We start from the raw sequence: 24796 nt of genomic DNA, 5'->3' as shown, positions 1-24796 counted from the left end.
GTGACAAAGGAATGTGAATAGCTGACTAACATTTACACAGGAAAAGATTTCTTTGAATCTAAGACAGCTTTCCCATTTACAACATCGAGCCCCTCAAAATGAATTTGTAATAGCAATAAAACCAGGAGAGATCTGTGCGAAGACAGTGTAATTAAGGGCGAGCCAGTGAATATCTCCATAACATTCTGTGCGTAAAATGATCAAATGAAAATGGTGGAAAGTGAAAGTGTTGTAAGAGGCAACTTTGATACATGTACATATAAATGGCTATAAAATGGCTCTTGCTAGACATTGAGAAAAGAAGGTCAATTTTCGTGCTTCTGATCACACTTTCTCCCCCACTACCCTTGGCACGAAAGTGCTTTTTTTACCTCCAGACATATATGAGACGCTTGTAGGTATTCCTCCCGATGCCATATAATCCACACCGTCAGTCCCATTGGCATTGTCCCCATCAGAGAATTCAAAATCTGAGGGCAAACAGGCAAATAAAATTAGCATCAGTTCACACTGAGCAGCTTGTACTAAAAGTGATTAAACAGCTGTGGCATTAAGTCTTGATGTCCTTCTGAATAACAACAGCTCACAAACTGCACATTGTACACTGACCAGCATTTCCCCCAAAACTTCAGTGGGTATATATATATAAAACAATGGGCAGTGTTCCAGAACACTGAAGTGTCACAATGAAAACAGAATTAGAGCACGTCAAGTGGAATTTACCTTCATCCCCAAAAGGATGGCTTTTACTTTTACCTGGGGACTTTCCATTTGGCATCTAGAATAAACAGAGATGAAGTCACAAAAAATTGGAATTCTTTCAATGAGCATACATACTGACTGGCGCAAAGGAGTAATTGATAGGATAACAGGCTGTACCTTTAGCGTTTGGTCCTTCTTGGAATGCTTGATCATTTTCTTGTTTGGGGTGACGCCCATTTTAGCGGATTTGAAGGACTCCAGTCGGCTCCTCATGGTGCGTTGGAAGATCTCCTGGACCTCGTTCTCATCCTTGTTGACGCTGATGTGGCTCCTGCTGTACCTGTGTCTATGCTGAAAGTGAACAGGCGAACAGAACAGAAAAAAAAGGGTCAAAAACCACCAGTGTGTGTTTGTCTGTGGTGAAGGCTCCGCTCTGCTGTCCCCCCGCCACACATACCTGTTTCCTGGCCCTGTAGAGGTGCTGCTGCAGCAGGTGATGCGTGTTGACGTCCTCTGTCTCCCTCATGCTCCTCCTCCTCATGTCCATCTCGTGTACGTCCAGACACACTGACGGCACACTGTCCTGCCTGGAAATGCATGTTGGCAAGAGGAAAACGTAGAGTTAGAAAAGAATAAAGAAATGGGTGCCATATCGTGCCATTTCACATCAAATTTCCTATCTAACTAGAATGGCGTTTATTTACTTTACTTAAGCTTCCTCCATTTACTGCATTCCCACCAGCAAAGGCCAGAATGTCTTCCTTTTTTTCACAATAAATAAAAAACAATAAATAGTAATTATAATATGAGTACTTACAGAATGGAGGACACTGGCACGTGATCTGATATCATGTCTGACATGTCAGGCATAACGTCTGGCATTATATCAGACATGTCAGCGCCAAACTTCTTCTTGAAGTCTATGTTAGCATCGCTGTCCGACCGCACAAAGGCCAGAGATCCTCTGCGTTCGCCCTTGATGACGAGATAAGAACTGTTATGAACTGAGAATTGACGCGGCAAATGATACATTCAGAGCTGATTCTCTTCACGGACTAAAATTGCATTAATTTGGAATACACTTATAATAAACTACTGTGGTATAATGCTTTGTTTGCTTAAGCATTAGCCTTTACATATTAACTTCACGTAGGTGATAGATAATAGTCATGGTAGGGACTCACTAGCCAAGGGACATTATTCTATGTCTTACTGCTTCTCATTCATTTATAATGAGCTCTAAACATATCTGCCACCAAGGCATCATCGTCGTTTCTCTCACCTCGCTGACATAGCTCACGGCATCCTTAAGGTTGAGCTGGTGGAAGACGCTGAACAGGTAGTCACGTGTCTTCTGAGCCGATCGTTTCATCAGTAAGGGACACAGCCACTTCTCCTCAAACTGAGCCCACCTGAAGAGGTAAAGATATAAACTCTACTGTTAAAAAGAAATAAAAATAAATAGTACTTTTTAGCCCATTATAGGCTGTGAGGTGAGCTACCTAAGTGTATGTATTGAAGTGTGCAAGGAATGAATCCCCTCATATATGTAAGTAAATATATTGCTGTCATGATGAGTATTCCCCACCCCCTGCCCCACTGGCTTTAAGTGCAACGTTATAATTGAATTAAAAAAGAACACAACCATCCACCTACTTGTCTCTCATATAGTTGTGTCCTATTTGTCCAGATATATCTTCAATTGCTATGAGGATGTGGTCAAAGGCCTGAAAAAGTAAAAACATACAATAATAGGCATTGCTTAGTAGAATGTCAGGGTTTCAATGATCAAAAACGTATGTAAGCATTATTAAAATCATTACCCTGTTCTGAAGCTTTTCAATCAGTTGAACATCTTTCTGTGCTGCCCTTTTCACTTTGAGCCAAGTGACCAAAGGTTTCATGGTTATACCCTATAACAAATAGGATGTGAGTAATAAAATCTCAATATTTGTAGGCCTCATGGAGCACTAGTTACACTTAGACTTCAAGAGTTTTGCTCATTGTTAGAAATAAAAATCACCCTTAAACACAAAGAGGAAGAATTTCAGATTCATAAAGAGTCATAGATATAGCCTATCCCTCACCTGCAAAATGACAGTGACATACACCACTATAAGGGTGGTGCAAGTCATTAGATTTTTCTCCTTGATCTTGGCCCCATCCAACATTGCAACCAATCCATATGCAACTGCCCCTCGCAGGCCACCATAGCTCATGACCACCTGGTCAATGATCTCCAGGGGAACAAGTCTGTACTTGTTCAGGATCCATGTGAGGCCGAAGACGCCTGTAGTACACACAGAGAAGAGGTGAGAATTCCCATGCTCCCCAAATACATTTCCCAAGTACTACAGACTCATGTGCTTTTTCCCCCAACCCTAAACTGCCTGCCTCCCCCCAATACCCTTGCTTTGTTACATGGTTTGTTGTGTCAGCTCAACTATTCATTGCAAGCAGCAACTGTTAAACTGCACAAGAAAGGTACCTCAGGTAAAAAGTAATAACCAAGAAAAACACGAAAACAGAAACGTTTCCCTACCTATGAATCTGAACACAAAGATGAAAAGGAGGGAGAGGAGAATGAAGGCAGTGTTCCACACCCATATCTGAGGATCTATGGCGGAAATTCCCAGGAAGACGAAAATGATGGTCTCTGATCCGTTAGCCATCATCTTCATGACGTATCTGACCGTGGTGACAGATCTCTCATCCATGTTGGCGTTGACATACTTCTGACAGCAGATGCCACAGAAGGTGATACTAAAACATACAAAAGCATACATGCATACATACACTCTTATGTAGAAAGTTATTGGTAGACGGGAAGCCATACTGCATCCTACAGTATGTGGGATGTGTTTATTATTGTCAGAGATTTACTGTACAATAGAGTTTGCTGTCAGCTTGGTCAAGACACAGATTTTGAGCAGTGACACCTCTGTAGACCTCCAACTGAATTTACAAAATAATATTCAACCTCAACGTTACATCCATACTTGAGCACGAAACACCTCACAGATATGAGGAAAACGTCAAATGGCCCTTGCAAAGTACATATTGGACTACGTTTTGATGAAGATACACTGTATTGGTAAAATAAATAACCTTGCACAGTAGTTTTTTTCTATTATGGCAAGATCTGTTTTCCATAGCAAACCACTTTTATGTGCTATTCAAACCCCAATAGTCTGCAGATTATGTAGGTATTGAATATTTTGTTTATAACATTCCTTACAGGTAAGGTATACTACATTACTACAAGTAAGGTATATTCATATTTACATATAACGCAGTAACTGTGTGCTAGTACAAGTTGCAAGCTCTGTCACTACTGAGCAATCCAATACATAGATCCCTTATATTGTTGTATGTTTCACACATGATATCAAAGTACAGACTAATTGAAGAAATGGACTTAATTGCACTGAAACCAAAGGCTTCACATTAGTTCTGTATTCTTAAACTTTTCTTCCAATCCACTACAAACAAACAATGTTATTGCACAGCATTCACATCCTATTTGAGGGGTTGCATTCCTGACAGTCGCAATTTTATTTTAGGTAATTCAGGCAATAAAATCATTTTCCGTGACATTTTCCAACACTTTGAAAGCACTTACGATAGGATGGCAGACAAGGAGAGCATCTCAGCCGTGAGGTAGGAAAGGTAGGCCAGCACAAAGATGAACCCCGGCTCAATGATTTGCACATTCTTTGTGCACCTTGTCAGGAGGGAGATCAGAATGGCAAACACGACTCCGACGAGGGCACCCCCGAACGCCACAACAAAAAATGACACTACAAAGCAGATACGAGAGGGAGAGACAAACAGAGAGATGTGAAACCCACTTTGCTTGCGTTTCAAAACTTTGAAAAACAACGACTTCTTATTCAATTCATTGATCAGGGCCTGTGTACAATTACAAACATCTGCCACATGTCCATGTGATTCACTGTACACAATTCAGTGAAGGATTAATATCCACTTATTCACTTTTTAAAATGATCAATTCAGCTCTTTAACTTTGGCATTGTACTTCACATACCAGCAGCACCCTTTGAACTGACTTGGTTGCTAATGCTATGAGGTTATTTGACATCTGCTTTATATTCAGCTTGGTTATTGTCATTTTGAATGTTATCTGTTACATAACATCCACATTATGCATTTGTGTCCACTTTGGCCCAGTGAATGAAAGTACACACAAAAAGCAGGCCTCAAAAGCCATTCCCTTACCTATGCCTTTTACTATTTCTGCTGCATTGATTTTTGCCCCTCCCAATGTTACAAAAGCATCAAAGACATTGTACAGCACCTGAAAGACAGTCAAAAAATCACAGGTAACCAAGAGCACCTTGCTAATATCACATGGATGCTGGAATAGGTTCTGTATCTTGGAACTATGTACAGATTTACAGTACCAGTCAAAGGTTTGGACGTGCCTTTCTTTCTTTATTTTTACCATTGTAAAGACATCACAACTATGAAATAACACAAATAGAATTATGCAGTGAGCAAAAGAGTGTTAAACAAATCAAAACTATCTTAATTTTAGATTCTTCAAAGTAGCCAAAAAAAAAACAAATTTTAAAAAATGGGAAAGAAATTCACACATAGGCACCAACGTCACTATTTAAATTTGTCTACAAAATAAATTTCAAGCATTTAAGCATAAGTGTTTAGATTAAAATGTCTTTGAATGCATGTTTTCCATTATCTTAATCAGGTGTGTCCAAACTTTTGGCTGGTACTCTATATATTTTCAGATACATCACTGTTGTGTGTTTTTATAATTCAGTCAATGTATTAAATGTGAGTAAATGCATCTCTGAGCAGTATAAAAGACAGGGAGGGACTGAAGGCTCTTCAGAGTGAAAGTAAACTATATGTAGAGTATAATACTGACCACTGTCACACCATCGTTGAGGAGGGATTCTCCAAACACCAAGATGAAGAGGACTTCATTGACGTGGACTTCCTCAAACACGGCGATCACCGCCACGGGGTCCACCGCAGAAAGAAGGCTCCCATAGAGCAGGAACTGCAGCAGCCCAATCTCCAGATTACCTGAAGGCGAGGACAGGGATCATGAACTCTGACAGGTCCTCTTGCAGATCTGCACCCAATAACCCTTATCCATTTGGGATACTCGGTGGAAGTTTTTGAAAGCACTAGCTTCAATACCATGGAATAAACAGCAACTGATACAATGACATTTATCACAAATATGTTTCTACAGCCAGCAGCTGAAAAGCAATTAAATGATATTGGGAGGCAGTGAATTTACCCATAATTCCACTCGCGTGGACACCCCAAAGAGCAACTCCGACAGTAGCCGCATTCCAGCAGGTGCCGATAACTGCAAACGTTAAGATTGCACCCATGTTGCCGAAGAAGAGCTTGTTGGGCATGAAGTAGCCAGCGTCCAGGATGATCTGAGGCAGCAGGTAAAAGAAGAAGACGTCGGGCCTCAGGGCGAAGGTTTGGACTGGCTTATCTGCTCCCCAGATCATTCCTCCCAGGATAAAGCCACTGATGATTAGAAGTGCGCTCTCTGGGATGACGCTGACCACCTTGTGATTGAGCTCGATCACTGAGGAGAGAGAAGGGACAGAGAGAGAGAGAGAGAGTAGGATGCAGAGGAGAAGGAATGGGGAAAAGAGGAAGATCTGTGAATTTCATTCAGGAGGAATGCTGGGATTGTTGTTTTCACAGCACATTTGCTTAGCAGATGCTCGTATTCAGAGTGAGTTCCGTTGCTCACACTTTCCCACGTTTATACCGGTGATAGAAAGATATAAATCTAAGATAGATACCTTGACGAGTTAGATAGCTTTGTCATGCAGCACTTCTAATATTGTGACTCCTTGTATGGCTTTTGCATGTGTTGTATTCTGCCTCACTTGTAAGTTGCTTTGGATAAGTGTCTGCCAAATTAATAAATGTATATGTAAACATAAATGATCAAGGGTACAACAGCATGGGTCCACCAGCAACCCTTGGATTACAAGCCCCGCTACTTACAGCTATACCACACACCTGCCCAGTCCTTCCACAAAAGCATTAACTGTGATTCATTTTGTTTCATGATACATGGTTCACACTGCCACTGAAGGATAGACAGTCCAATTGCAGTCAGGCAGTTGATCATTAGTGGGATGCTTGATGAAAAAAAGAAAACATTCATTGATCTTTTCTTTTTTGGTTTAATTGCCAAGAATACTCTTAGATGAAAATAGACAGTATCTTACAGCAGAAAGTGATTTCCTTTCAAAAGTGGTAAGTCCGTTTTTAATGCTTGGATGCCAATTATCCAAGGTAAATATTTACATTATCATCATCTTTTTCAAGACATTTTGAATCTAATTCTTTCAATGGAAAGGAGGAGCAGAATGTATTTTTGATGTCTAACAAGTGCTATTTAAACTTCCCAGTACCTGCGACCTTTGGCATGGTAAATTTTTGATCCCACATTTGACCTTGGGTGCCTCAATTAATTTTTAATGTCTGAAAATAATTATAACAAGTCAGTAAAGAAATAATAGCACATGTCAAGAAAAAAAAGTAAATGGGGAGGGTATGAGTATGTGTACAAATATTGGAAGCCCAAAATAAAAACTATGACATCTCCAATGAAAAAGAGAACTATGAAGAGCAAGGAATACCTCCAGCCACTTCTGCTCTAAGTACACATACGCAAGTATCAAAATCTGTGTTTTTCAGATTTGACGCTCAAAGTCGAACGATTTAATACACATGCCAGGGAACCGTAAATGAGTCAGCAATATTTCAGATAAAATAGATTTTTTGTAACTCTTAAAATTTAAATGGACAACAAGTAATGAATAACCTAAGTCAGACCCCACGTCTAAAGTTAAGGAACAAAATTTCTAACCAGACTGATTGATCGTAAAATAGAACTGAAAGAATCCAGTGTATTTTGTCGATAGTCATAAATAATAGTGGGATTGATAGCAGGAAATTAACATGCAATACAAATACTTTAGTAATTCAAAGCAAAAATTCTTTGAATTACTTTTTTTCCACGGAAAATAAATGGAAAATTTCATGTTTCTTGGGCCCCACATTGATTCCTTGCTTTTAGCCAGCAGAATTGACTGGCAGATGATGAACGTTGTTTCAAAGCTAGAATTTTTCAAAATTTCAGGGAAGTGTATTTTTAGATTTCCTGGAAATGGTATGGAACTATTCATGTATCAACCAAATGCAATGGGAGGTAGTAGCATTTTTACTTCAGAATTCCTTATTTTACTATAATCTAATGCATCATACTTGCCAGCATTTGAGAATTTTTTTCCATGGCTCAACTTGTTTCTCCTGGAGACATTTTTGTACTTTTTGTACTTGTACTACTTTGTAAAGTTGCTTCTTACTTCTCAAGTCAAGATGTACATTTCCCATAGTTAAATTGTGTTAAACATTCATTATCCACGTCCATCAACTGCTGTTGCTCAAGGTTTTCATTCCTTGATATGTTTTCCTAGTTCAAGGATTGATTGATGGTTAGTCACCCATTGTTTTGTACTCTGTGCAGGCCTTTTGATGTTTTCATTCGAGAGTATTGTTCAAGCATTAACATCCTGGAGGCCCTCAGAATATTCCAACAATGAAGCCATTCTCTCTCTCTCCCCACTAAGTCCTTTAATGCAAATATCCTAACTAGGGTTTAAAGGATCATTAACTACACATTCCTGTACATTTATTCTGTCTTTAGGGCTGGGAATAGACCTGCTCTTCCTGCTCTTTTGTTTGACTTGTCATTTCTACAATGTACATTCAGCTGTGCTGTGCTCATCCCTGTCCTGTTCATTTAGTCTTCTCTACGCTTAGCTAGTTATGCCATCAGCATCTTTCACCTAGACCTTTATCTACATACATCAATCTTTTAGGCAAAGACATGTTGCTGCAATTATAATCTCAAGAACTCTTTTGGAACGATCAGATAATGAAACACTGACTTGATACCAAGTACATACGTACCCTCTTCCAATCTGCATGCCAAGAATGATGGAACCTCTTCTGCTAGGTTTGAGGTTGTTCCTCTGTAACATACCAGGTCTTTCCCTAAACATTTCCCATTAGCTATCAAAGTCACTGGTCTGTTTCATTAACTTCTGATTAATCAGGATTCAAAAGCCGCTGAATTGACTGCCATTAATTATAAAAGGCATAAAATGTCTATAGTGCAGTATAGTATAGTACAGTATATCAAAGTTCATAGGTTCAGCAGTGTAGTGGTAAGGAGCAGGACTCATAACCAAAAGGTTAATGGTTTGATTCCCTGCTGGAGCACTGCTGCTGTACCCTTGGGAAAGGTACTTAACCCCTGCCTCAGTAAATATTTCGCTGTATAAATGGATAACAAAGTAAAAACTGCAACTGTGATGTAAGTCGGTCTGAATAAGACTGTCTGCTAAATGTAATGTCACTGATCCAAAATATAACACTTGACAGTCTGAGTGAGCATAACGGTGCTTACTGATACATACCCATCTTTACTACTGCAGCCACAAATATCCACAAAGCCACAATATAAGGACCCATTACATGGTGCCACTTGAAGGACACAACCCGGACCCCCGATTCACCGGCCCCATGTCCACCGCCTGATGTACTGTGGTTGGATGCTGATGATGACTTCTCTGAGATTTTGGTAGTCCCCACAGCTGCACCCTCTGCTGTGGTACCCAAAAGACAGGCCAGCAGAACTATCTCCAGCAGCCAAAAAGAAGCATTAATCCTCTTGCACTGCATAGCAGAAAACCGAAAAGTCCCTCTAAAAGATCCCTTTGCTTTGTGCCTCTGAAAACCTGTGTATTTAAGTCCCTGTTTTTCACTGTGTGCGGCTCTCGATTGTTTCGGGATATAAAACCGGTGCTCTTCCTCTCACCCAGAAACGGTACGAATGAGGATATTCTGAGCACAAGTTGAGGCTTCCCCTCCTCTTTAAGTTGCCTGTAGTTTCTCTCCTACTCTGAGCTCAGCCAGCGTTCTAGCATTGGAGAGCACTCATGCGGAGAGAGCAGAAGGGCACCGGGACACCTACTCTTCCTTTTGCCTTTTTAGTTAACTGGTGGGTAGATCATCTCTTCACAGCATACACGTTTCATTTATAGGTGACTTTTGTATTAGGTTTCCACACAGATGCAGTGATGGTATAACCTGTATTAAAGAAGAGTTCCCTAGTAAATTGTGAACAACTACCCATACGGTACATTCTTTGAAAAATTAAGGTCAAAGTTGCACTCAGAGCAACGGTACTGACTTATTTCTTGCAACAGGATGAGGCAGTCTGTTTCAAAATTTAATCAATGTTATCGTGTAATCCTGAATATGTACTCTAACTTTCATGCAGTCCAAAAGCACTACATTAAATGTATATTATTAATAGTATTACTAGCACTTTTCTGTGGAATTATACTCACAGTACTGCTTTCTCCAACATTTTAAAATTTGATTTGTGAGGAGTGTCAAAAATAGATTCAAAAAGGATTTCTTCTGTGTTGTTATTTTCATCCACATTTTGAATTGTTTGACCTTGTCAATTCCTGAAATGTTTTCTCTGGTTTTTATGAGTGTTAAGAGTATTCTGAGCAGTTTAAGCCAATCTAAGACATGGTGTAATACTGGCTGATAACATACAGCACTGTCTTAATGTACCCCATTCGATGTTGTCTCATTATTTTTTTTTCTTGATTCTGATGTTTTTGTACAGTGTGGTCTGTGATCTAATATCCTTGTAACAATTTTGTTGAATATTCTGTGTTACCCTATCACACTCACTACTGGCCTGTGTTTTTTTGTTGATGAAGTTGTGCTCACCATAAGTGATGAACTAATGTGTATATTTTTAAATCATTTTGTGACATGCACATGAGATTCTTTGGTATTATGCATAACTGCTTAAACATAATGGTCTGGTATCAGCTGTATTCCACATGGTATGTGAAATATTCTTGCGCTGAAGTCATCTGTTGTCTATACACAGACAGACCTTAAACATGAAGGTTACATCTTCAAAGAGGCCATCTTTAATAACATATGAAATACTATTGAAATATTTAAGAGAAGTGTTTGATGAAGAGGTATTTGTTGTTTTTTATAGATTATAACATATAGTTTAATCTACTATACATAATATGTAATATAACAGACTAAAATGAAACTAGAAAATAGTTAAGTTAAATCAATTTTGAAGGGTTTGACTCCAGCATTAGTCTTTGCTAGCTCTTTGCTAACAAGTCAATGGTTAATAGCACTATAATCACAAAGACAGATCTTCACATCTTAAACATGTTAAAAAGTATGCTGTCTAATACCTTAAAAGGGAACGGTCAGGAAAAAGAAGACAAAACAAAACAAGAGGTAGCAATGTGTGAACAGCATGAAGAAAACATGTCACCTCATTTCTGCATTACAACTTAAAACATTTCACTCTTCAGTCCTATCTCAGTTCACTTAAGACATGTTATCTACATTTTACAATGCAGATGAAAACTTAACATCAACAATTAAATTCTATTGTTTTTTTTCTTTTAAATACAGCACCGGATTTAACCTTGACTAACACTCTTTGCGTGATGTCAGTATGGGCCGGACTTTTATGGTCACTCGCACTCCTCCCATAGTTTTGCCTTAACATCCAGTGGCGATACTTAATGATTGACACATTTATTTCGCAAGCTTGGTTAAATCTTTCTTGCGCAGAGGTTAAAGCTCATCTCCTGTTGTGAGTAATGTGTTTATTTTAGGATTGTTTCAGAATGTCCTTTTTTCCAGTTAACATTCTACCCATGTCATAATGCCCTGTATTTATTTTCATTTCTGTGGGTTTTTATCTTTATGTATTCATTTTATGAAAGCATACATAGCTAAAACATAATACATTGTTTGTCATTATAAATTTGATTTCTTGTCTGTTCGATTGCTGGAGTGAGATTTATATTTCTGAATCACAGGCTCACACAATGAACACTCAAAATCATTTTATGCAAGCAAAAGAATTATTAACTTGCATTGGTTGTTAATATTTTAAAAATGTTCTCATGAATTACATATTACCATAAAATATTATTACCATATGTGATGATAATGATGGATTTGAAGGAGTACCTTGGATACACACCATATACCATTTCACTCCTGTTAAGCACACAGTAAAGATCACTGTAGATTGCATTGGGTGACCCATAGTTACATGTACATACAAGCAACAGGACAGTGTATGGTTAAATATTCCCATGCCTCACCTTGTCTGTATTCTCTAGCTTCCACTTGCTGCATCTATCAAAGACCCTGGTGCTAGCTCACCAAGCAGTCACTAACTCCTACTTTCACTTCATTTTCAGACTGCATGACTCTGCAAAATCTGCAAAAAAACTGCAAAATCTCTCCACTCAGAAACTTGTTTGGCTATTCATCCTCTCCATGGCCACACATCCTATCCTAGTCTTTTTTCCTCAGTTGCTCCCCAGTGTTGGAATGAGCTACCTGTAACTGTCAGAACTTCAGACTATACTTTGCCTTAACATGAATCTGTCCTGTGCTTAGCACTTACTATTAAGTGAAAACCAATATAGTATAGTATAGGTCAGTTCATACATTTTTAGTCAAGAGGAGAACAGTAATATGGTGCAAGGTTAGGTTGCTCCTATGAATCATTGTCAGGTACCATATAAAATCATGCCATTTACCTCAGACTGGATTGCCAACCCCAAGGCGACATACAGAGTTGGTCTGATGCCAGATCAATGCAGTTTAATATTGTGGGTAGTTTGATACTTTTTTCTCACTATGGTGGATCAGACTGGTTTTACTTTCCAAGTATGAATGTCACATTAGGTTACACCAAGGACCTAATTATACATAGTATGTTAAAAGCTCAAGACTGTGGTCTTGAGAATCAGAATATGCACGAAGAACAATGTGTAATGAAAATGTTCCATCACAGTTTAAAATATTCTAATCATTAATAATATAAGTTCATGTGCTATGTCCTGAAAGGTTTATTAGAGCAACCAAGCCAATAAAATGCTGTCAATAAAGGATATCAAAGATATCAAAGAATTATATGAATCTGGCATTTTCAGAACATGAACATCACTGTGCAAAGATATGTTTCACCACTTTTCCTTCTGATATGTATGTATGTATGTAACATACAGCATATCTAAATGAATTTCATTTCCCAATGTATAATTTGGATATTAAATGGATTTTGTGAAATGGGAGTGTTGCCAGGTGAGTCAGATCTCAGCTCAGTGATTTGGATCTTACAGCTGGCTAAATTCACCTTTTCAACTCTCGTTCTGTTTAAGCAGACACTTAATACAGCAGTAAAGGCTGGAATGTTAAATATTACTTTAGCCTCCAGCTGAGAGTGTAGCCCATTTGAGCATTTTCCAGTACATTATAGAGAGTCATTAACACCTTCACAGGTGAAAAAGGCTGAAGGTGACCTGGGGAAGCCGTACAGGCTTAGGTGCAAGCTGTGGCATTTTAACACGCACACACACACACACACACACACACACACACACACACACACACACGCACACACACATTATTTTCACTGAGGTCAAAATCATTATCCTTAAACTCTCCTCAGATCTCAGCTATATTTGGCAAACACTATTAGTCAAGACTCTAAAAATACTGATATTATACAGCTCAATAGGCAGGGGGTTCACCAGCTGTGTTGCATCATTCTAGCAGATGTTTGGAATCACTACATGCACATGTAGCATGTCTCACTACGGCATACCCTTCACTTGTGCAGTAGCGCTGAAGTGAGCCAAATGCATTACTCTAATACACCTGATACACACAGCCAATGGCTATTTTTGCACTACAAGTTGCACAGTATACCACAGTGGAATGGCCACTTGTCGGAGGATAGGTGCTACTCCATTGATGTCAGCCTAACAACTAAAGAATCACAGTGTGCCTGGGAGTGGTGGATGGGAAACCCTGGCCAGACCTACAGACCCCTATTCCCAGCAGAATGAAGCCAGTTTGCTCCCCTGCTGGGTGCTCCTGGTCACTATCTGCAGATGATATGGCTACAGAGCTCAGCCTGCATAAAAGACAAGTGTTTTGCCAGCTAAGCCACTTGGTAAAACCCAACGTTCAACAGTTATGTTCTGAGTATTTTCTGATGGGCAAACAACACAAAGCTGGAAATAAGGACGCTAGTTGGTGAAGAAGACGCAAAAAATTTAGAAAATTATTGAGTGTTTCCCTAATCAATTAACTATAAAGCACATGCTCTCTGTACCGTGACACATATATTTTTTGTTTACAAAAAGCTTGAGTATGTAGACATAGCTATAGTAAACGGATTGAAACACAGTTTATATCTAAATGTAGTGTTACAAAATGCCAAGTCAAGGCAACAAAAGAGAGCCTTACGTGAATATCACTGCCTCATTTCAATTCAGACAAGAACACTAGTTGTAATTTCTGAAAGCTAAAAATTCAGAAAAGTATTGATTCCCCATTGCATGTTACTTCTGCTAGTTTCAACTTCCCTTGTGCTCTCCAGACAGAAAAAGAAATGGAGAGGAAGAGGCATGCTAACCCTAAGCCTAACCCTAACATTAACATTAACATTAACATTAACATTAACATTAACATTAACATTAACATTATAACATAGGCCATCAACAACATGCACATATACCACTAAGTACAGACTAAGCATGAAAAATAAAAAAAAAGTAATGAATTCAAATTAAACAAATCACACTTTGTGCAGATAAAGATTATTAACTTGTAGGGGCTCTTTGAAGCATAGTTATGTTGATGAACTTGTGCTTCCCACTGCCGCCTAGTGGTAAGTGTGTGAGAGGTTATTTGAAAACAGGGTTTCGATGTCAACTGCAATGCAAAGAATGTGGCACTGTTCCGTACAGTATCGGCCATGTTGTGTTTGTTACACCACTACTCCCTGAAATACTGTGAAGCAGTTCTTTGCTTTTTGTAGTTTTTAAATATTGCAAAACCATTCACAGTATATCTGTAAATAAACGGGTAAACCCATGCATATCTTTACCAGTTATTTATATATTTGACTTTCTCAATACCTGCATATTTGCGTAACCAGTAGTTTTGTTGCAAAAGTCAAAACGTTCGTTAGAAAATAGCATAATGAATTTCTTGTCCACTTTCTTATTTGCAACAAGTTCAATTCTATAATGAAACAAAGGCATTTAGACATTTTATTATTCCTTATCATATTCTCTAATACAATCAAAATGTATTTCAACCTGAAATATATTTGTTGTCATCTCGTACTGCAGTCAAGAGAGGTTTAAATTATTCCAGTCAAATCCTAATTTTTCATAAATGTAATGTTGTATATTCCGCTACACAAATAAGCAATGTGCAGTAGTACAAAAACATCAGCTTGAACTGGATTCATTCCACTCGAGTCACATACCCAATTGGCCCACATACAATACACAGCAGAGGAACTATGACCGTTCTCTGAATTCTCTGCTTATAGCCAATTAATGCTTACACCAACTTGACAGCTGAAATAAATACTGCAGCCCCAACTAGTCAGCAAACCTGCAAACAGTAATCCAATCAATCCTGTTTGTCTCCTTTTTGTCCTCCAAAGGGCCAACAAACTTAATTAAGTGGGAAAGCCCGGAGAGGAGAGGACTGAAGAAAGACAACATTGTAAGCTTGGGGGGAAAAAACCTTGCACCTTTTTATTTTTTTTAACCACTATTGTTCATGACACCAGGGCTGTAGTCCTCTGCCAAAGGTTTATTTGTGCTTATATTGTGCACACATAAACACTAGGGCTGTGTATGCAAGAATACTTGTTCACAAGCTGCACAGTCATCCATCAGATGATTTATTATCCAGGAAGTACTGATCCTCATTGTGTTGTGTTATATAACATACATGAGAAGGGCATAAAAGGCTTAATTTCCCCTCACAGGTTTCAAATTCAGATGGAGGAGAGTGATAGGGAAAGTATTTGCTAGCGTAACACTGTGGAAGGCACTGATCTTAATGAGGATGACCCCATGTAGTTAAGGATTTGCCCCCAACCCCACATAATCCCAGTCCCCCTTTACTATTGTTTGGACAGTCCCTTCTATTATCTAATACTGTGGTCTCCAGTTCCAGCTGTCTCAGGTACATTATCACAGACTGGATCCTTTTGACACATGTCACCTGGTCAAACACCTGGTCAGCCTCTCTTAGGTTTCTCATATCTGTTTCCATATTCATGTTTCACTGTCTTGGAGAAAATGACTTTTAAGAAATGTGTTAACTTGCTCAATTTATACAGCATCAATGCACTGGACACATGAGGAATGTAGGTTCCAATCTCAGTCCTCACAGAAGGCAAGTGCACCTCACCTTCATTTCTTTGGTATGAAAAATGATTTCCTACTGATAACCAGATTAGATTTGTTCAAATTATATCATACCCCTCACCAGCTATCCCCTTAAGAAAATGCATTACATTAATTGTGGCATAAAACATGAAATGAAAGCCAAAAAAAGTAAGAGGAGAAGGTCAATTTCAGACATGACTTTGGGAAAAAAAGAAGAATAATCTCCAAGATAAAGTCACAAATACATTTGTCATATTTTCCAGCGCTTTTCCTCACAGCGCCTTTCTTCTTTTCAAACGATAAAGGAAATTAACATTTGTACTGTGTGTGCTGTCTTTATCAGCATTCTTTGTCCACTGGTATGCACAAAACGGAACTAGACAGCGCGCACCAAATAAGGCAACAGCAAAATCACGCCTGTCAAATTCATAGCTGGTCCGCTGACTAGTAGATGCTGTCCAAAATAATCCACCACAATACATCCTCATAGGAACCATTACCTAAATGAATGACACGCAAATGAAAGCTTGTTCTCAAAACGCTGAAATGTTGTCCTCTTCCCAAACTGCAATTATTAAGCGTAGAATTATGTCTGCCGTAATCACCAATACATTTACTTTTAGATAAACTCGACTCTTCTGATACAATCTGATACAATCCCATGTTTGTATTCCTCAAGCCAAATGACTGGCAGTCCAAGACAAAATCAGACCATTAATTCCACGATATATAACCAATATTATTACTATTAATAATTATTAATCAATTGGGGACAGCAGTGTGGTGTAGTGGTAAGGAGCTGTACTTGTAACCAAAAGGTTGTTGGTTCAATTCCCCACTAGGGCACTGCTGTTGTACCTTTGAGCAAAGTACTTAATCTACAATTGCCTCAGCAAATATCCAGCTGCAAAAATATATAAAATTGTAACCTACTGTATGTAAGTCACTCTGGATAAGAGCATCTGATAAATGAATATAATTGTGATGTAACATATTAATCCATGAATTAGATATTCATCCATGAAAATATATATATCAGGTAAACAATCCGATTACTCACGCCATTTGCAGATCCAGCAGACCAGGACCCAGAGGGCCACAATGTAGGGTACCTCAACATGGTGCCACTTCCAGGTGACAATCGGCAGCGTGGTGAGCACTCCGCCATGCTCCCCGCCGGCAGTGCTATTCCCTGTCCCGTGTCCTCCGTCGGCGGTGTTGCTGCTCCCATGGTCTACGGTGTTACTGGCCCCAGCGTCAGCAGTCACGTGCCCACCGGTGTCAACGGCTGCGTTTCTCCCAGCCCAGTCTCCGCTGACGAGCAGCGCTGACACCAGAACCAGCAGGGGGAACGCGGGCCTCCACAGCAGGTTCATCATCAAGCCGGGACCTCACTCTCCTTAAAAAGAGCGACCGCAATCTAAGTCCCTCTTGCTTTTGTCAGCTTTAATAACTCTCCCTCCTGGTCTGTCCCTCGCCCTCCCCTCTCCCTTCTCCCTTGTCTACGGCTGGCTTTGTTGACACCTGTTGGCCAGAACGTCTGTGCCGGTCTGCCCGCCCTCGTTCCCATGTAGACTTTTTCATGGAAAGTGAAGCTCAGCCCAGCTCATTCCAGAAGGTAAGGGATGAATCTGCTTGCCACTCCCATCCCACGTAGCCAGTCATTTCCTTCAGACAACTTTTGAAACACAAGGAGGCCAGTGTCCCTTTTAAGGCTACATTAAAGCAGTTCTCACAAATACCTGGAGAAGTTAGTTTGTTTCTTAGTCTGTGGTGGATCTGTAAGACAGGGAGAGAAGGATGACAGACCACAGTAGTGTACTTTGACTCAGTTCAACTAATTGATTTGACTGATGTCTTCATTTCCCCATTAGAAAGAGTATATTCATTGAAAATTTGCAAAAAGAGGTCATGGCATAGTGGGTAGAGATTTAACTGAAGTTTAAAAAGCTCATCTATGAAAAATATTGGGATATATCTCTCCATGGGGAACTAGGGAATTACAGTCTACTGATAGAACCTATCCTGGATTTCGGTTTCCTATGTACATCAGTTCATGACTGATATAGGTGTAACACAGCACTCTGCTTGTAAGAACTACTGATATAAAAATCAGGTGCACAATGTGATCAAAATCATTGGTCTGGAATCATTCTTTGACTAATGCTGTTTAAATATTCCTTTCATAAGCATCAAGAAATTTTTGGTTAACTCACAATGTGAAATACAACACTCAAGAGACTGTTGAGGCACATATTGAGGCACATATTGGGACAAAAACTAGAACTTTAATTCAATTAATCTTGTACTCTGCATTAATTACCATCTTGCATGCAAAATATTTTGAGAAAAAGATGATTGGTTTAACTAAATGCCTGGAAGCCAGTCTGCATGGGTGGGAAAAGCATGGAAAAAAGCAATTTCAAAATAAACAAAAAACATTTTTGAACAGCCTTGTAAGAAACATTGCGTCCTCGTCAGAAGTGATTCTTATAAGAGGATTGTGGGTTGTGTTATTTTCTGATCAAGATATTACTTAACTCATCTGTTGTCCTCCACAGCTGGCTTCCAAACCCCTGAAGATAGCATAGAGGCAAAACAAAAAAAAACAATGCAGTGGGGACCAGATGAGATACCAAATAGTCCTTACATACCTGCAAACTGGGATGGTATGAATGGCATCTAAATGTCGTAGAGATTTAACAATGAAACATTGGTACCCCCCCCCCCCCCCCCCCCAAAAAAAAAAAAAACAAGTGTTACATGCATTTCCAAAGACCTGGCATTAAAATAGCTCTGCAAATTGTATCATTATAATTATTTTTAAAAGACTCTATACTATAACCCTTTTGACCTGACATTAAATATTTAAATATTAGCAACAATTCCCTATTACTCATGATATTTTGCAAAAATCACATTACCACAAATCACAAGCGTTATTTTTTGTAATAGAAATAAGACAATGGACGTTTTTGTGAGACAAGAACGATGAAATATGACATCATTACCTTCGGATTACAACACTTTCCCCTATGATGACAAAGAGAGTCCTGCATGGACTTTTTTCCCCTACAATTACATTGATATCCCTTGAACTGTAAAAAAAAAGTAATATTTCTGATTAAAACAAGTTCAGCAAAATTCAAATGCAATTCATTCCACTCCTGGTGCTACAAGTGCAGTTTAACATTATCCTCCGATGTACTAGCCCTATTCTGTGTCACACATTGTACTTGAAGGAATTACACAGCAACTCTTTCTTTCCTTTCCTTTCAGGTATTGTTTTTATAATATAGACTTCAGTTAATGCAGAACTGAAAAAAATAAATATATATATTTTCAGAGGGGGCAAAAGAAAGAGGACAGAAACTGTCAAAAGGACAGATTTCAATGAAGGTGTTGCACTCCATGGCAGGGAAAGGGTGCAGTAACAAAGACAGTACTGAGAAAATGAACAGGACTTTTTCCATGCTGGCTGAGGGATAATGCACCGAAAACAAAAGTACCGGCTTTGCTCAGAAACGTAATCCAAACAATATTGTTGCGGGTCCGCTGTACACTGTAATTTACTGATGAAGTATTTGCCAGATATTCGACGCAAATGTGCCGAATAGGTCAATAAGGACTGAGATGAATGGAGCTGTCTCACGGCCTGAGCAAGCTAATACTGCTGCCCCAGAAACAAAATCAGCCTCAGACAGAGAGATCCAGTCTAACTGGAAGCAAGGGTCAGTTAAACAGAAGGAAAAAAAAAATTCAGGTCTTTTTAAGTGAAATTTTCAGTTTCAAATGAGGAGAGGGAAAAGATGTTTTGACACCCTGCTCACAATGTGAAAACAGCACTGAAATTCACCAAGAATGAGGGGCGGAGTATTTTTTGTCAAACCTGGGATGCTCCACTCCTGTCTTCCCCATTCCTTTGCACTCGATCATTAACAAGTGTGTTGTGTCATGATGGAGTTAAAACTCAAACACGGGACAACCCAAGCACCTCCTGTCGCTATGGCAAAGGCAGGGATTCATTCACCATTTGCGCAGTGTGCAAATGCTAAAAATAGAAAATTGAAGATGTACTATCAATGTATTAAGCCATATGTATCCATTCTTTTCGTAAACATTTATGAAGTAGTCCAAAATTGAAATGTTTAAATAAACACATATTTTCCTCACATGTTCTTCAGACATGTAGTAGGTATGTATGTAGTAGTAACCTTGGCTCAAAAATCTTTAATTGTGGAGCCATGGCTATTTCAACAATATACCAGTCGGAAGTTTATATAATCTTTTTGTTCTTCTATTTAAGACAATCTACCACCATAAATGACAGAACTAACAAAGAGGAACTACATTTTCTCTTGTTTGTTTTTGGTTCGTGAACCATTGGTATATTATGTACCATTTCAAAGGACCACAAAGTGCTACTGTTTTCACCAAACAGCCCGTCTCAATTTTCTACAGAACCCTTGTTTTTGAATACGGCTTTAAATGGGTGTTAAAAAAAAAAGCCTGTGCTGGTCTGGGTTGGGACAACCAACACAAATACAAACATTGCCAAGTGATATTGACTCTTCAGGGTCAGGCAGAGTACATGACAAAGCATGACAAAGCAGCATATTGGAAAAGTACTCTGTGCACCTAACTTTGAAGGATGTGAGGCATGTGGGCTGGGATTATAAACCACATGAGTGACCCTTACAGAAAATAAGAGTATGTGCACATACAGTACCAGTCAAAACTTTGAACACACCTGATTAAGATAATGGGAGACATGCATTGAAAATCATTTTCATCTAAAGACTTGTGCTTCAAGACTTCAATTTTTTTTTCTTAGACAAATATAAATAGTGAAGGCGTATGTATGAATTTCCTTCTTTAGAACTTATTTTTCCGCTATTTTGAATAATCTAAAATATAAGATAGTTTTGACTTGTTCATAACACCTTTTTGGTCACTGCATAATTCCATGTGTGTTATTTCATAGTTTTGATGTCTTTGCTGTTGTTCTAAAATGTGGAAAATAGTAAAAATAAAGTGTGTCCGAACTTTTGATTGGTACTGTACTTTGGGATGCCGTCTACCTCTGCTACACATATTGTGATGACGATATGTTTTTAAGCATATGTTTTTAAAGATGTTTGCCAAGAGCTGATAAAACATTTGGCAAGAATATGACCATACCAAAGCAGAGACTTAGCAATAATGTGTGTTTGGTGTAAGAAATGCACACTCCCATAATATTGCAGGGCAATGTTTTCCAGGAGTCCAGAACCAGACCTGATAACAGATACACTCTACACTATAGTGTCTGTAGTAATATCCGCTGGTGATTGCTGACCAATGTTTATTTAAATACAAATTTTGACACATGCAAGCTTGCAAATCCGATTATGGCAAGAGTGCAATCTCCCTGAGACATCAAGGTAAGGCTAAAACAAACAGTCTCTGATACAGACACTACCACAGTGATAAAGGGCAGATAAGGTAGGACTACTTAGTGGCTTTAATACATCATGTGTCATAGCTTTGAACTCATACTGACAAACCACGTATGCAGTGGTGATAGGGGCGCTATAGGATCACATGTTCATATGAGACGCTATCTTTTCCTTTCTTAACATCAATGCTGCCTGAATCCTGACAGTAAAGACGCAGCCGCGAGTTGTAATGTGCATGCAATAAGGAAACAAGACAACATAATGGGATAACGAAGTGTTGTGCCATCCACACGGTACGATGAAGCCGTACTTCTGTTGTGTCCACAGAGCCCAGCGTTTACAGCAAACACACAGCACACACGCAGCATCCTCTGTGTGACCTGATCGAAAACCACTGACAGTAACTCTTCAAAGGCAACTGTATTCGTAAATGTTTAATGCAAATATAATGTGGACACTGATTCATTCCCTATTATATTACATTTGCCTTTCAGATACTCTTTATCCGGAGCAAATTGTGTCGCTTACAATTTCTACAGATCACCCATTTTTTGGGGGGTGTAAGTCCTCGCTACTGGGCCACACTGCTCATAAGAAAACTGAAAATGTTTTTATATCCATTGTCATTTTGAGTAGTACAAACTACTAGTGAGTATTCATGTATTAGCTTTTCACATTTCCCATGCCATACAGTATGTGATACTACCCAAGGTACTGCGTCACTCATTTTTTCTACAGCTATTCAATCGGCAATAATGTGTTTGCTCTGGGCATTTACATTCCCGGAATGTAATTATTAGTGGGGGGAATTTCACGTGTGTTGACAAAACTACACAGATGTTTACTCTGCATTTGCAAATAAGTATTTAATGTAAATAAGTATTTAATGTAAAGAAGTATTTAATGTTTAATAATGTCAATGTCTCACCTTTTGTGAGTCATTTTATCTCCTTCAACCTCTTCAGTCCACCTACTGCAACCCTACAAACTACAATTCACTTTGAAAGCATGCACAATAAGACATTAAGCACACTTTAACTATTGACTGTTTAACTTCTGAAGTTTGACGTACATCAAAGGCTGAATCCTATAGGCACATGCATACTTACTTTTTATATAATATGGGAGAAAATGGATCTGTATCCTGCTTCTATGGATCCAGGGATAGGCAAATACATGACTAATGAAATTTAAAAACAACTAGCTAGAAACTTCTCAGCACTGGTAGTGAAACTGTAAGATGAAACTAGTTTGTCATCTGTCAGGGTGTAAACATCATAAAAGATTCTGCGTCCTCAGTCACCAATTAGTAGAGGACCTAAAGCCTTCAAAAATTGAGATACCTCCACCCGAGGTAGAACAAAGCACAACCATGTTTTTTTTCATATCTTTGATATGTGTATTTTATGAAATGGATGGTTGTATAAAAATATGTTACTCCAAAACTAGTTTATTTGGACGATATTTGGATCCTCCCCAAAACCGAAAAAAGTGAAAATTTTGGATTCTACGACAGGGTAAGTGGTAGCTTCCCACAGGCTGGGCCCTACAGCCCAGTGCTAGTTCGAGTCTGAGCTGTGCCATTAGCCTATGATACCTATGACTTGGGATCTTGCAGCAGAGTTACACAATTGACATTGTCGCTAGAGGGTAGAGTGGGTATATGTCAGCTAGAGTTCTTTGGGTATCATTGCCTCCCAGCAGCTTGCCTGTCGCTTGCACATTACTGGCTATCATCAGAGTCCAATCAACAGTGACTCTTCTGTCACTAATGGATCATTATTTTTCTCCTTCAAAATGATATATTTCAATCTTAGCAGAACTGTAGCTACCAAAGTCATATTGTCCATAAATGTTTTTTTTCCAGACAACACAAGGATCACAACTTCAAGTAATTCTTCACAAGAAATCCAACCAAACAGAACTATGCATCTATGCTAACATTAAACTGGTTGAACTATATGGAAGCCTCAGAGCGATCCCTGTATCCCTGGGGTAAAAAAGGAAACAGCACAAAAAATAAACAGCGCTGACAGTGGTGTCTCCTGTAAATACCTCATTTAACCAAACAAAATCTCTAAGCACCAATGTTCCTAGTGATAATGTAGCCCCTACTTTAAAAATAAAAAGTGATCGAACAATGAGAATGTCAAAGCTCTACTTGTTGCATCCAGACAAAAGAGAAAAGTGAACCTGACTCCACGGGCTTCCTGAGCTTTCAGATGTTTTGAATGGTTGCATTGAAATTGGTGAAGCCTAACAATGTTCTAGTGCAATATTTCAATGCAAAAGTCGTTTCAATTGCCAGGCTTGCATGCGATACAAGTATTTTACTTGTTCACTATGTGATGACGCAATTCGTAGTGTGTTAATGACACAATTGCGGTAGACCACAAGTGATATCCAAGAATATTTAATTGTAATGTCATGCAATTTGAAGTCAGTGAAATGCACTTTGAGGATTGCATCACTTGCATGATTTGTTTCTTCGACAAGCAGCAGTCATATTCTTAAAGGTACTAAAGGAGTCAGTGAATACGATCAGCATTCACTAATGCACAGGAGATAGAATCTAAATGGAAATGATATATTGCATGTGGTGAACACAGGATAGTGTAACTGCAGAAATCAATGTTGTACCTAGCCTATTCAAGGTTTTTAGAGTCTAGTTTAGTTTGACTGTTGGAAAAATACTGTCTCCCCCACACTAGCCCTGTGGAAGTGTTCTCCCAGTGCAGGCTCCCAGTCATTGTGGGCGAATGACGCAGCTCAGATTTGAACCTGGGTCTCATCGTTATACTTTGCCTTTGCAAAACAAGAGCCAAACTAGCTGAGCCACTTAGGAACCCCACACAAACCACCTTTTTCATCAAAGAAAATTGTCCCATTTCCTCTTTGCAGCAAATGGAGGATGTTGTTCATATAGGACAGCAAGTTTTAAGATGAAAGACCAACTGAAGCTCCTTTTAATGCAATCATGTTTGTAAACATGTTCAGTCACTTTGGGAAAGACCTTGGAATTAGGCACTCAGGTGATCCAGTCTTTGAACTGAATCCAGTGATTGGTAAAGTTATTCAACTTATTTGTAGATGTTTAATCTCAAATATATTATTCCATTATATATATATATGTATAAAATTATTCATTTCATAAACATGGTTCTCTGCCGACATCAGAGAAACTGGAGATTCATGTACATTATTAAAAAACAACTGGAAGTCTTCTAATATAGGTTGACACATATCTAGTCAACAATTTAATGTTAACATTGA

At 38.8% G+C, this 24796-nt stretch overlaps 1 protein-coding gene across 4 annotated transcripts in view; it reads right to left on the bottom strand.

Moving 5' to 3' along the window:
- The window catches only part of slc9a3.1 (solute carrier family 9 member A3, tandem duplicate 1), a 31416-nt gene extending 13752 nt beyond the window's left edge, over positions 1-17664 (bottom strand). For 2 of the 4 annotated variants that reach the window (XR_005005898.1, XM_036555500.1), the window contains exons 1-15: positions 17146-17663; positions 5993-6298; positions 5612-5772; positions 4942-5020; positions 4325-4502; positions 3245-3465; positions 2790-2992; positions 2526-2615; positions 2359-2429; positions 1985-2114; positions 1520-1677; positions 1160-1289; positions 880-1053; positions 724-778; positions 372-470 (exon numbers count right to left, since the gene is read on the bottom strand). Coding sequence is in view for 3 of the 4 variants with exons in the window: in XM_036555500.1 (XP_036411393.1) it covers positions 372-470; positions 724-778; positions 880-1053; positions 1160-1289; positions 1520-1677; positions 1985-2114; positions 2359-2429; positions 2526-2615; positions 2790-2992; positions 3245-3465; positions 4325-4502; positions 4942-5020; positions 5612-5772; positions 5993-6298; positions 17146-17464 (2374 nt within the window). In the remaining variant the exon portion in view is untranslated. Of the gene's footprint in view, positions 1-371; positions 471-723; positions 779-879; positions 1054-1159; positions 1290-1519; positions 1678-1984; positions 2115-2358; positions 2430-2525; positions 2616-2789; positions 2993-3244; positions 3466-4324; positions 4503-4941; positions 5021-5611; positions 5773-5992; positions 6299-17145 lie in introns of all 4 variants that reach the window. The other 2 variants (XM_036555501.1, XM_036555502.1) reach the window with 2 other exon arrangements.
- Positions 17665-24796: the final 7132 nt, after the last annotated feature.

This window comes from Megalops cyprinoides, chromosome 21 (assembly GCF_013368585.1).
Source record: "Megalops cyprinoides isolate fMegCyp1 chromosome 21, fMegCyp1.pri, whole genome shotgun sequence".
NCBI classification, from domain to species: domain Eukaryota; kingdom Metazoa; phylum Chordata; class Actinopteri; order Elopiformes; family Megalopidae; genus Megalops; species Megalops cyprinoides.
This window is presented reverse-complemented; position numbering and strand designations above follow the sequence as displayed.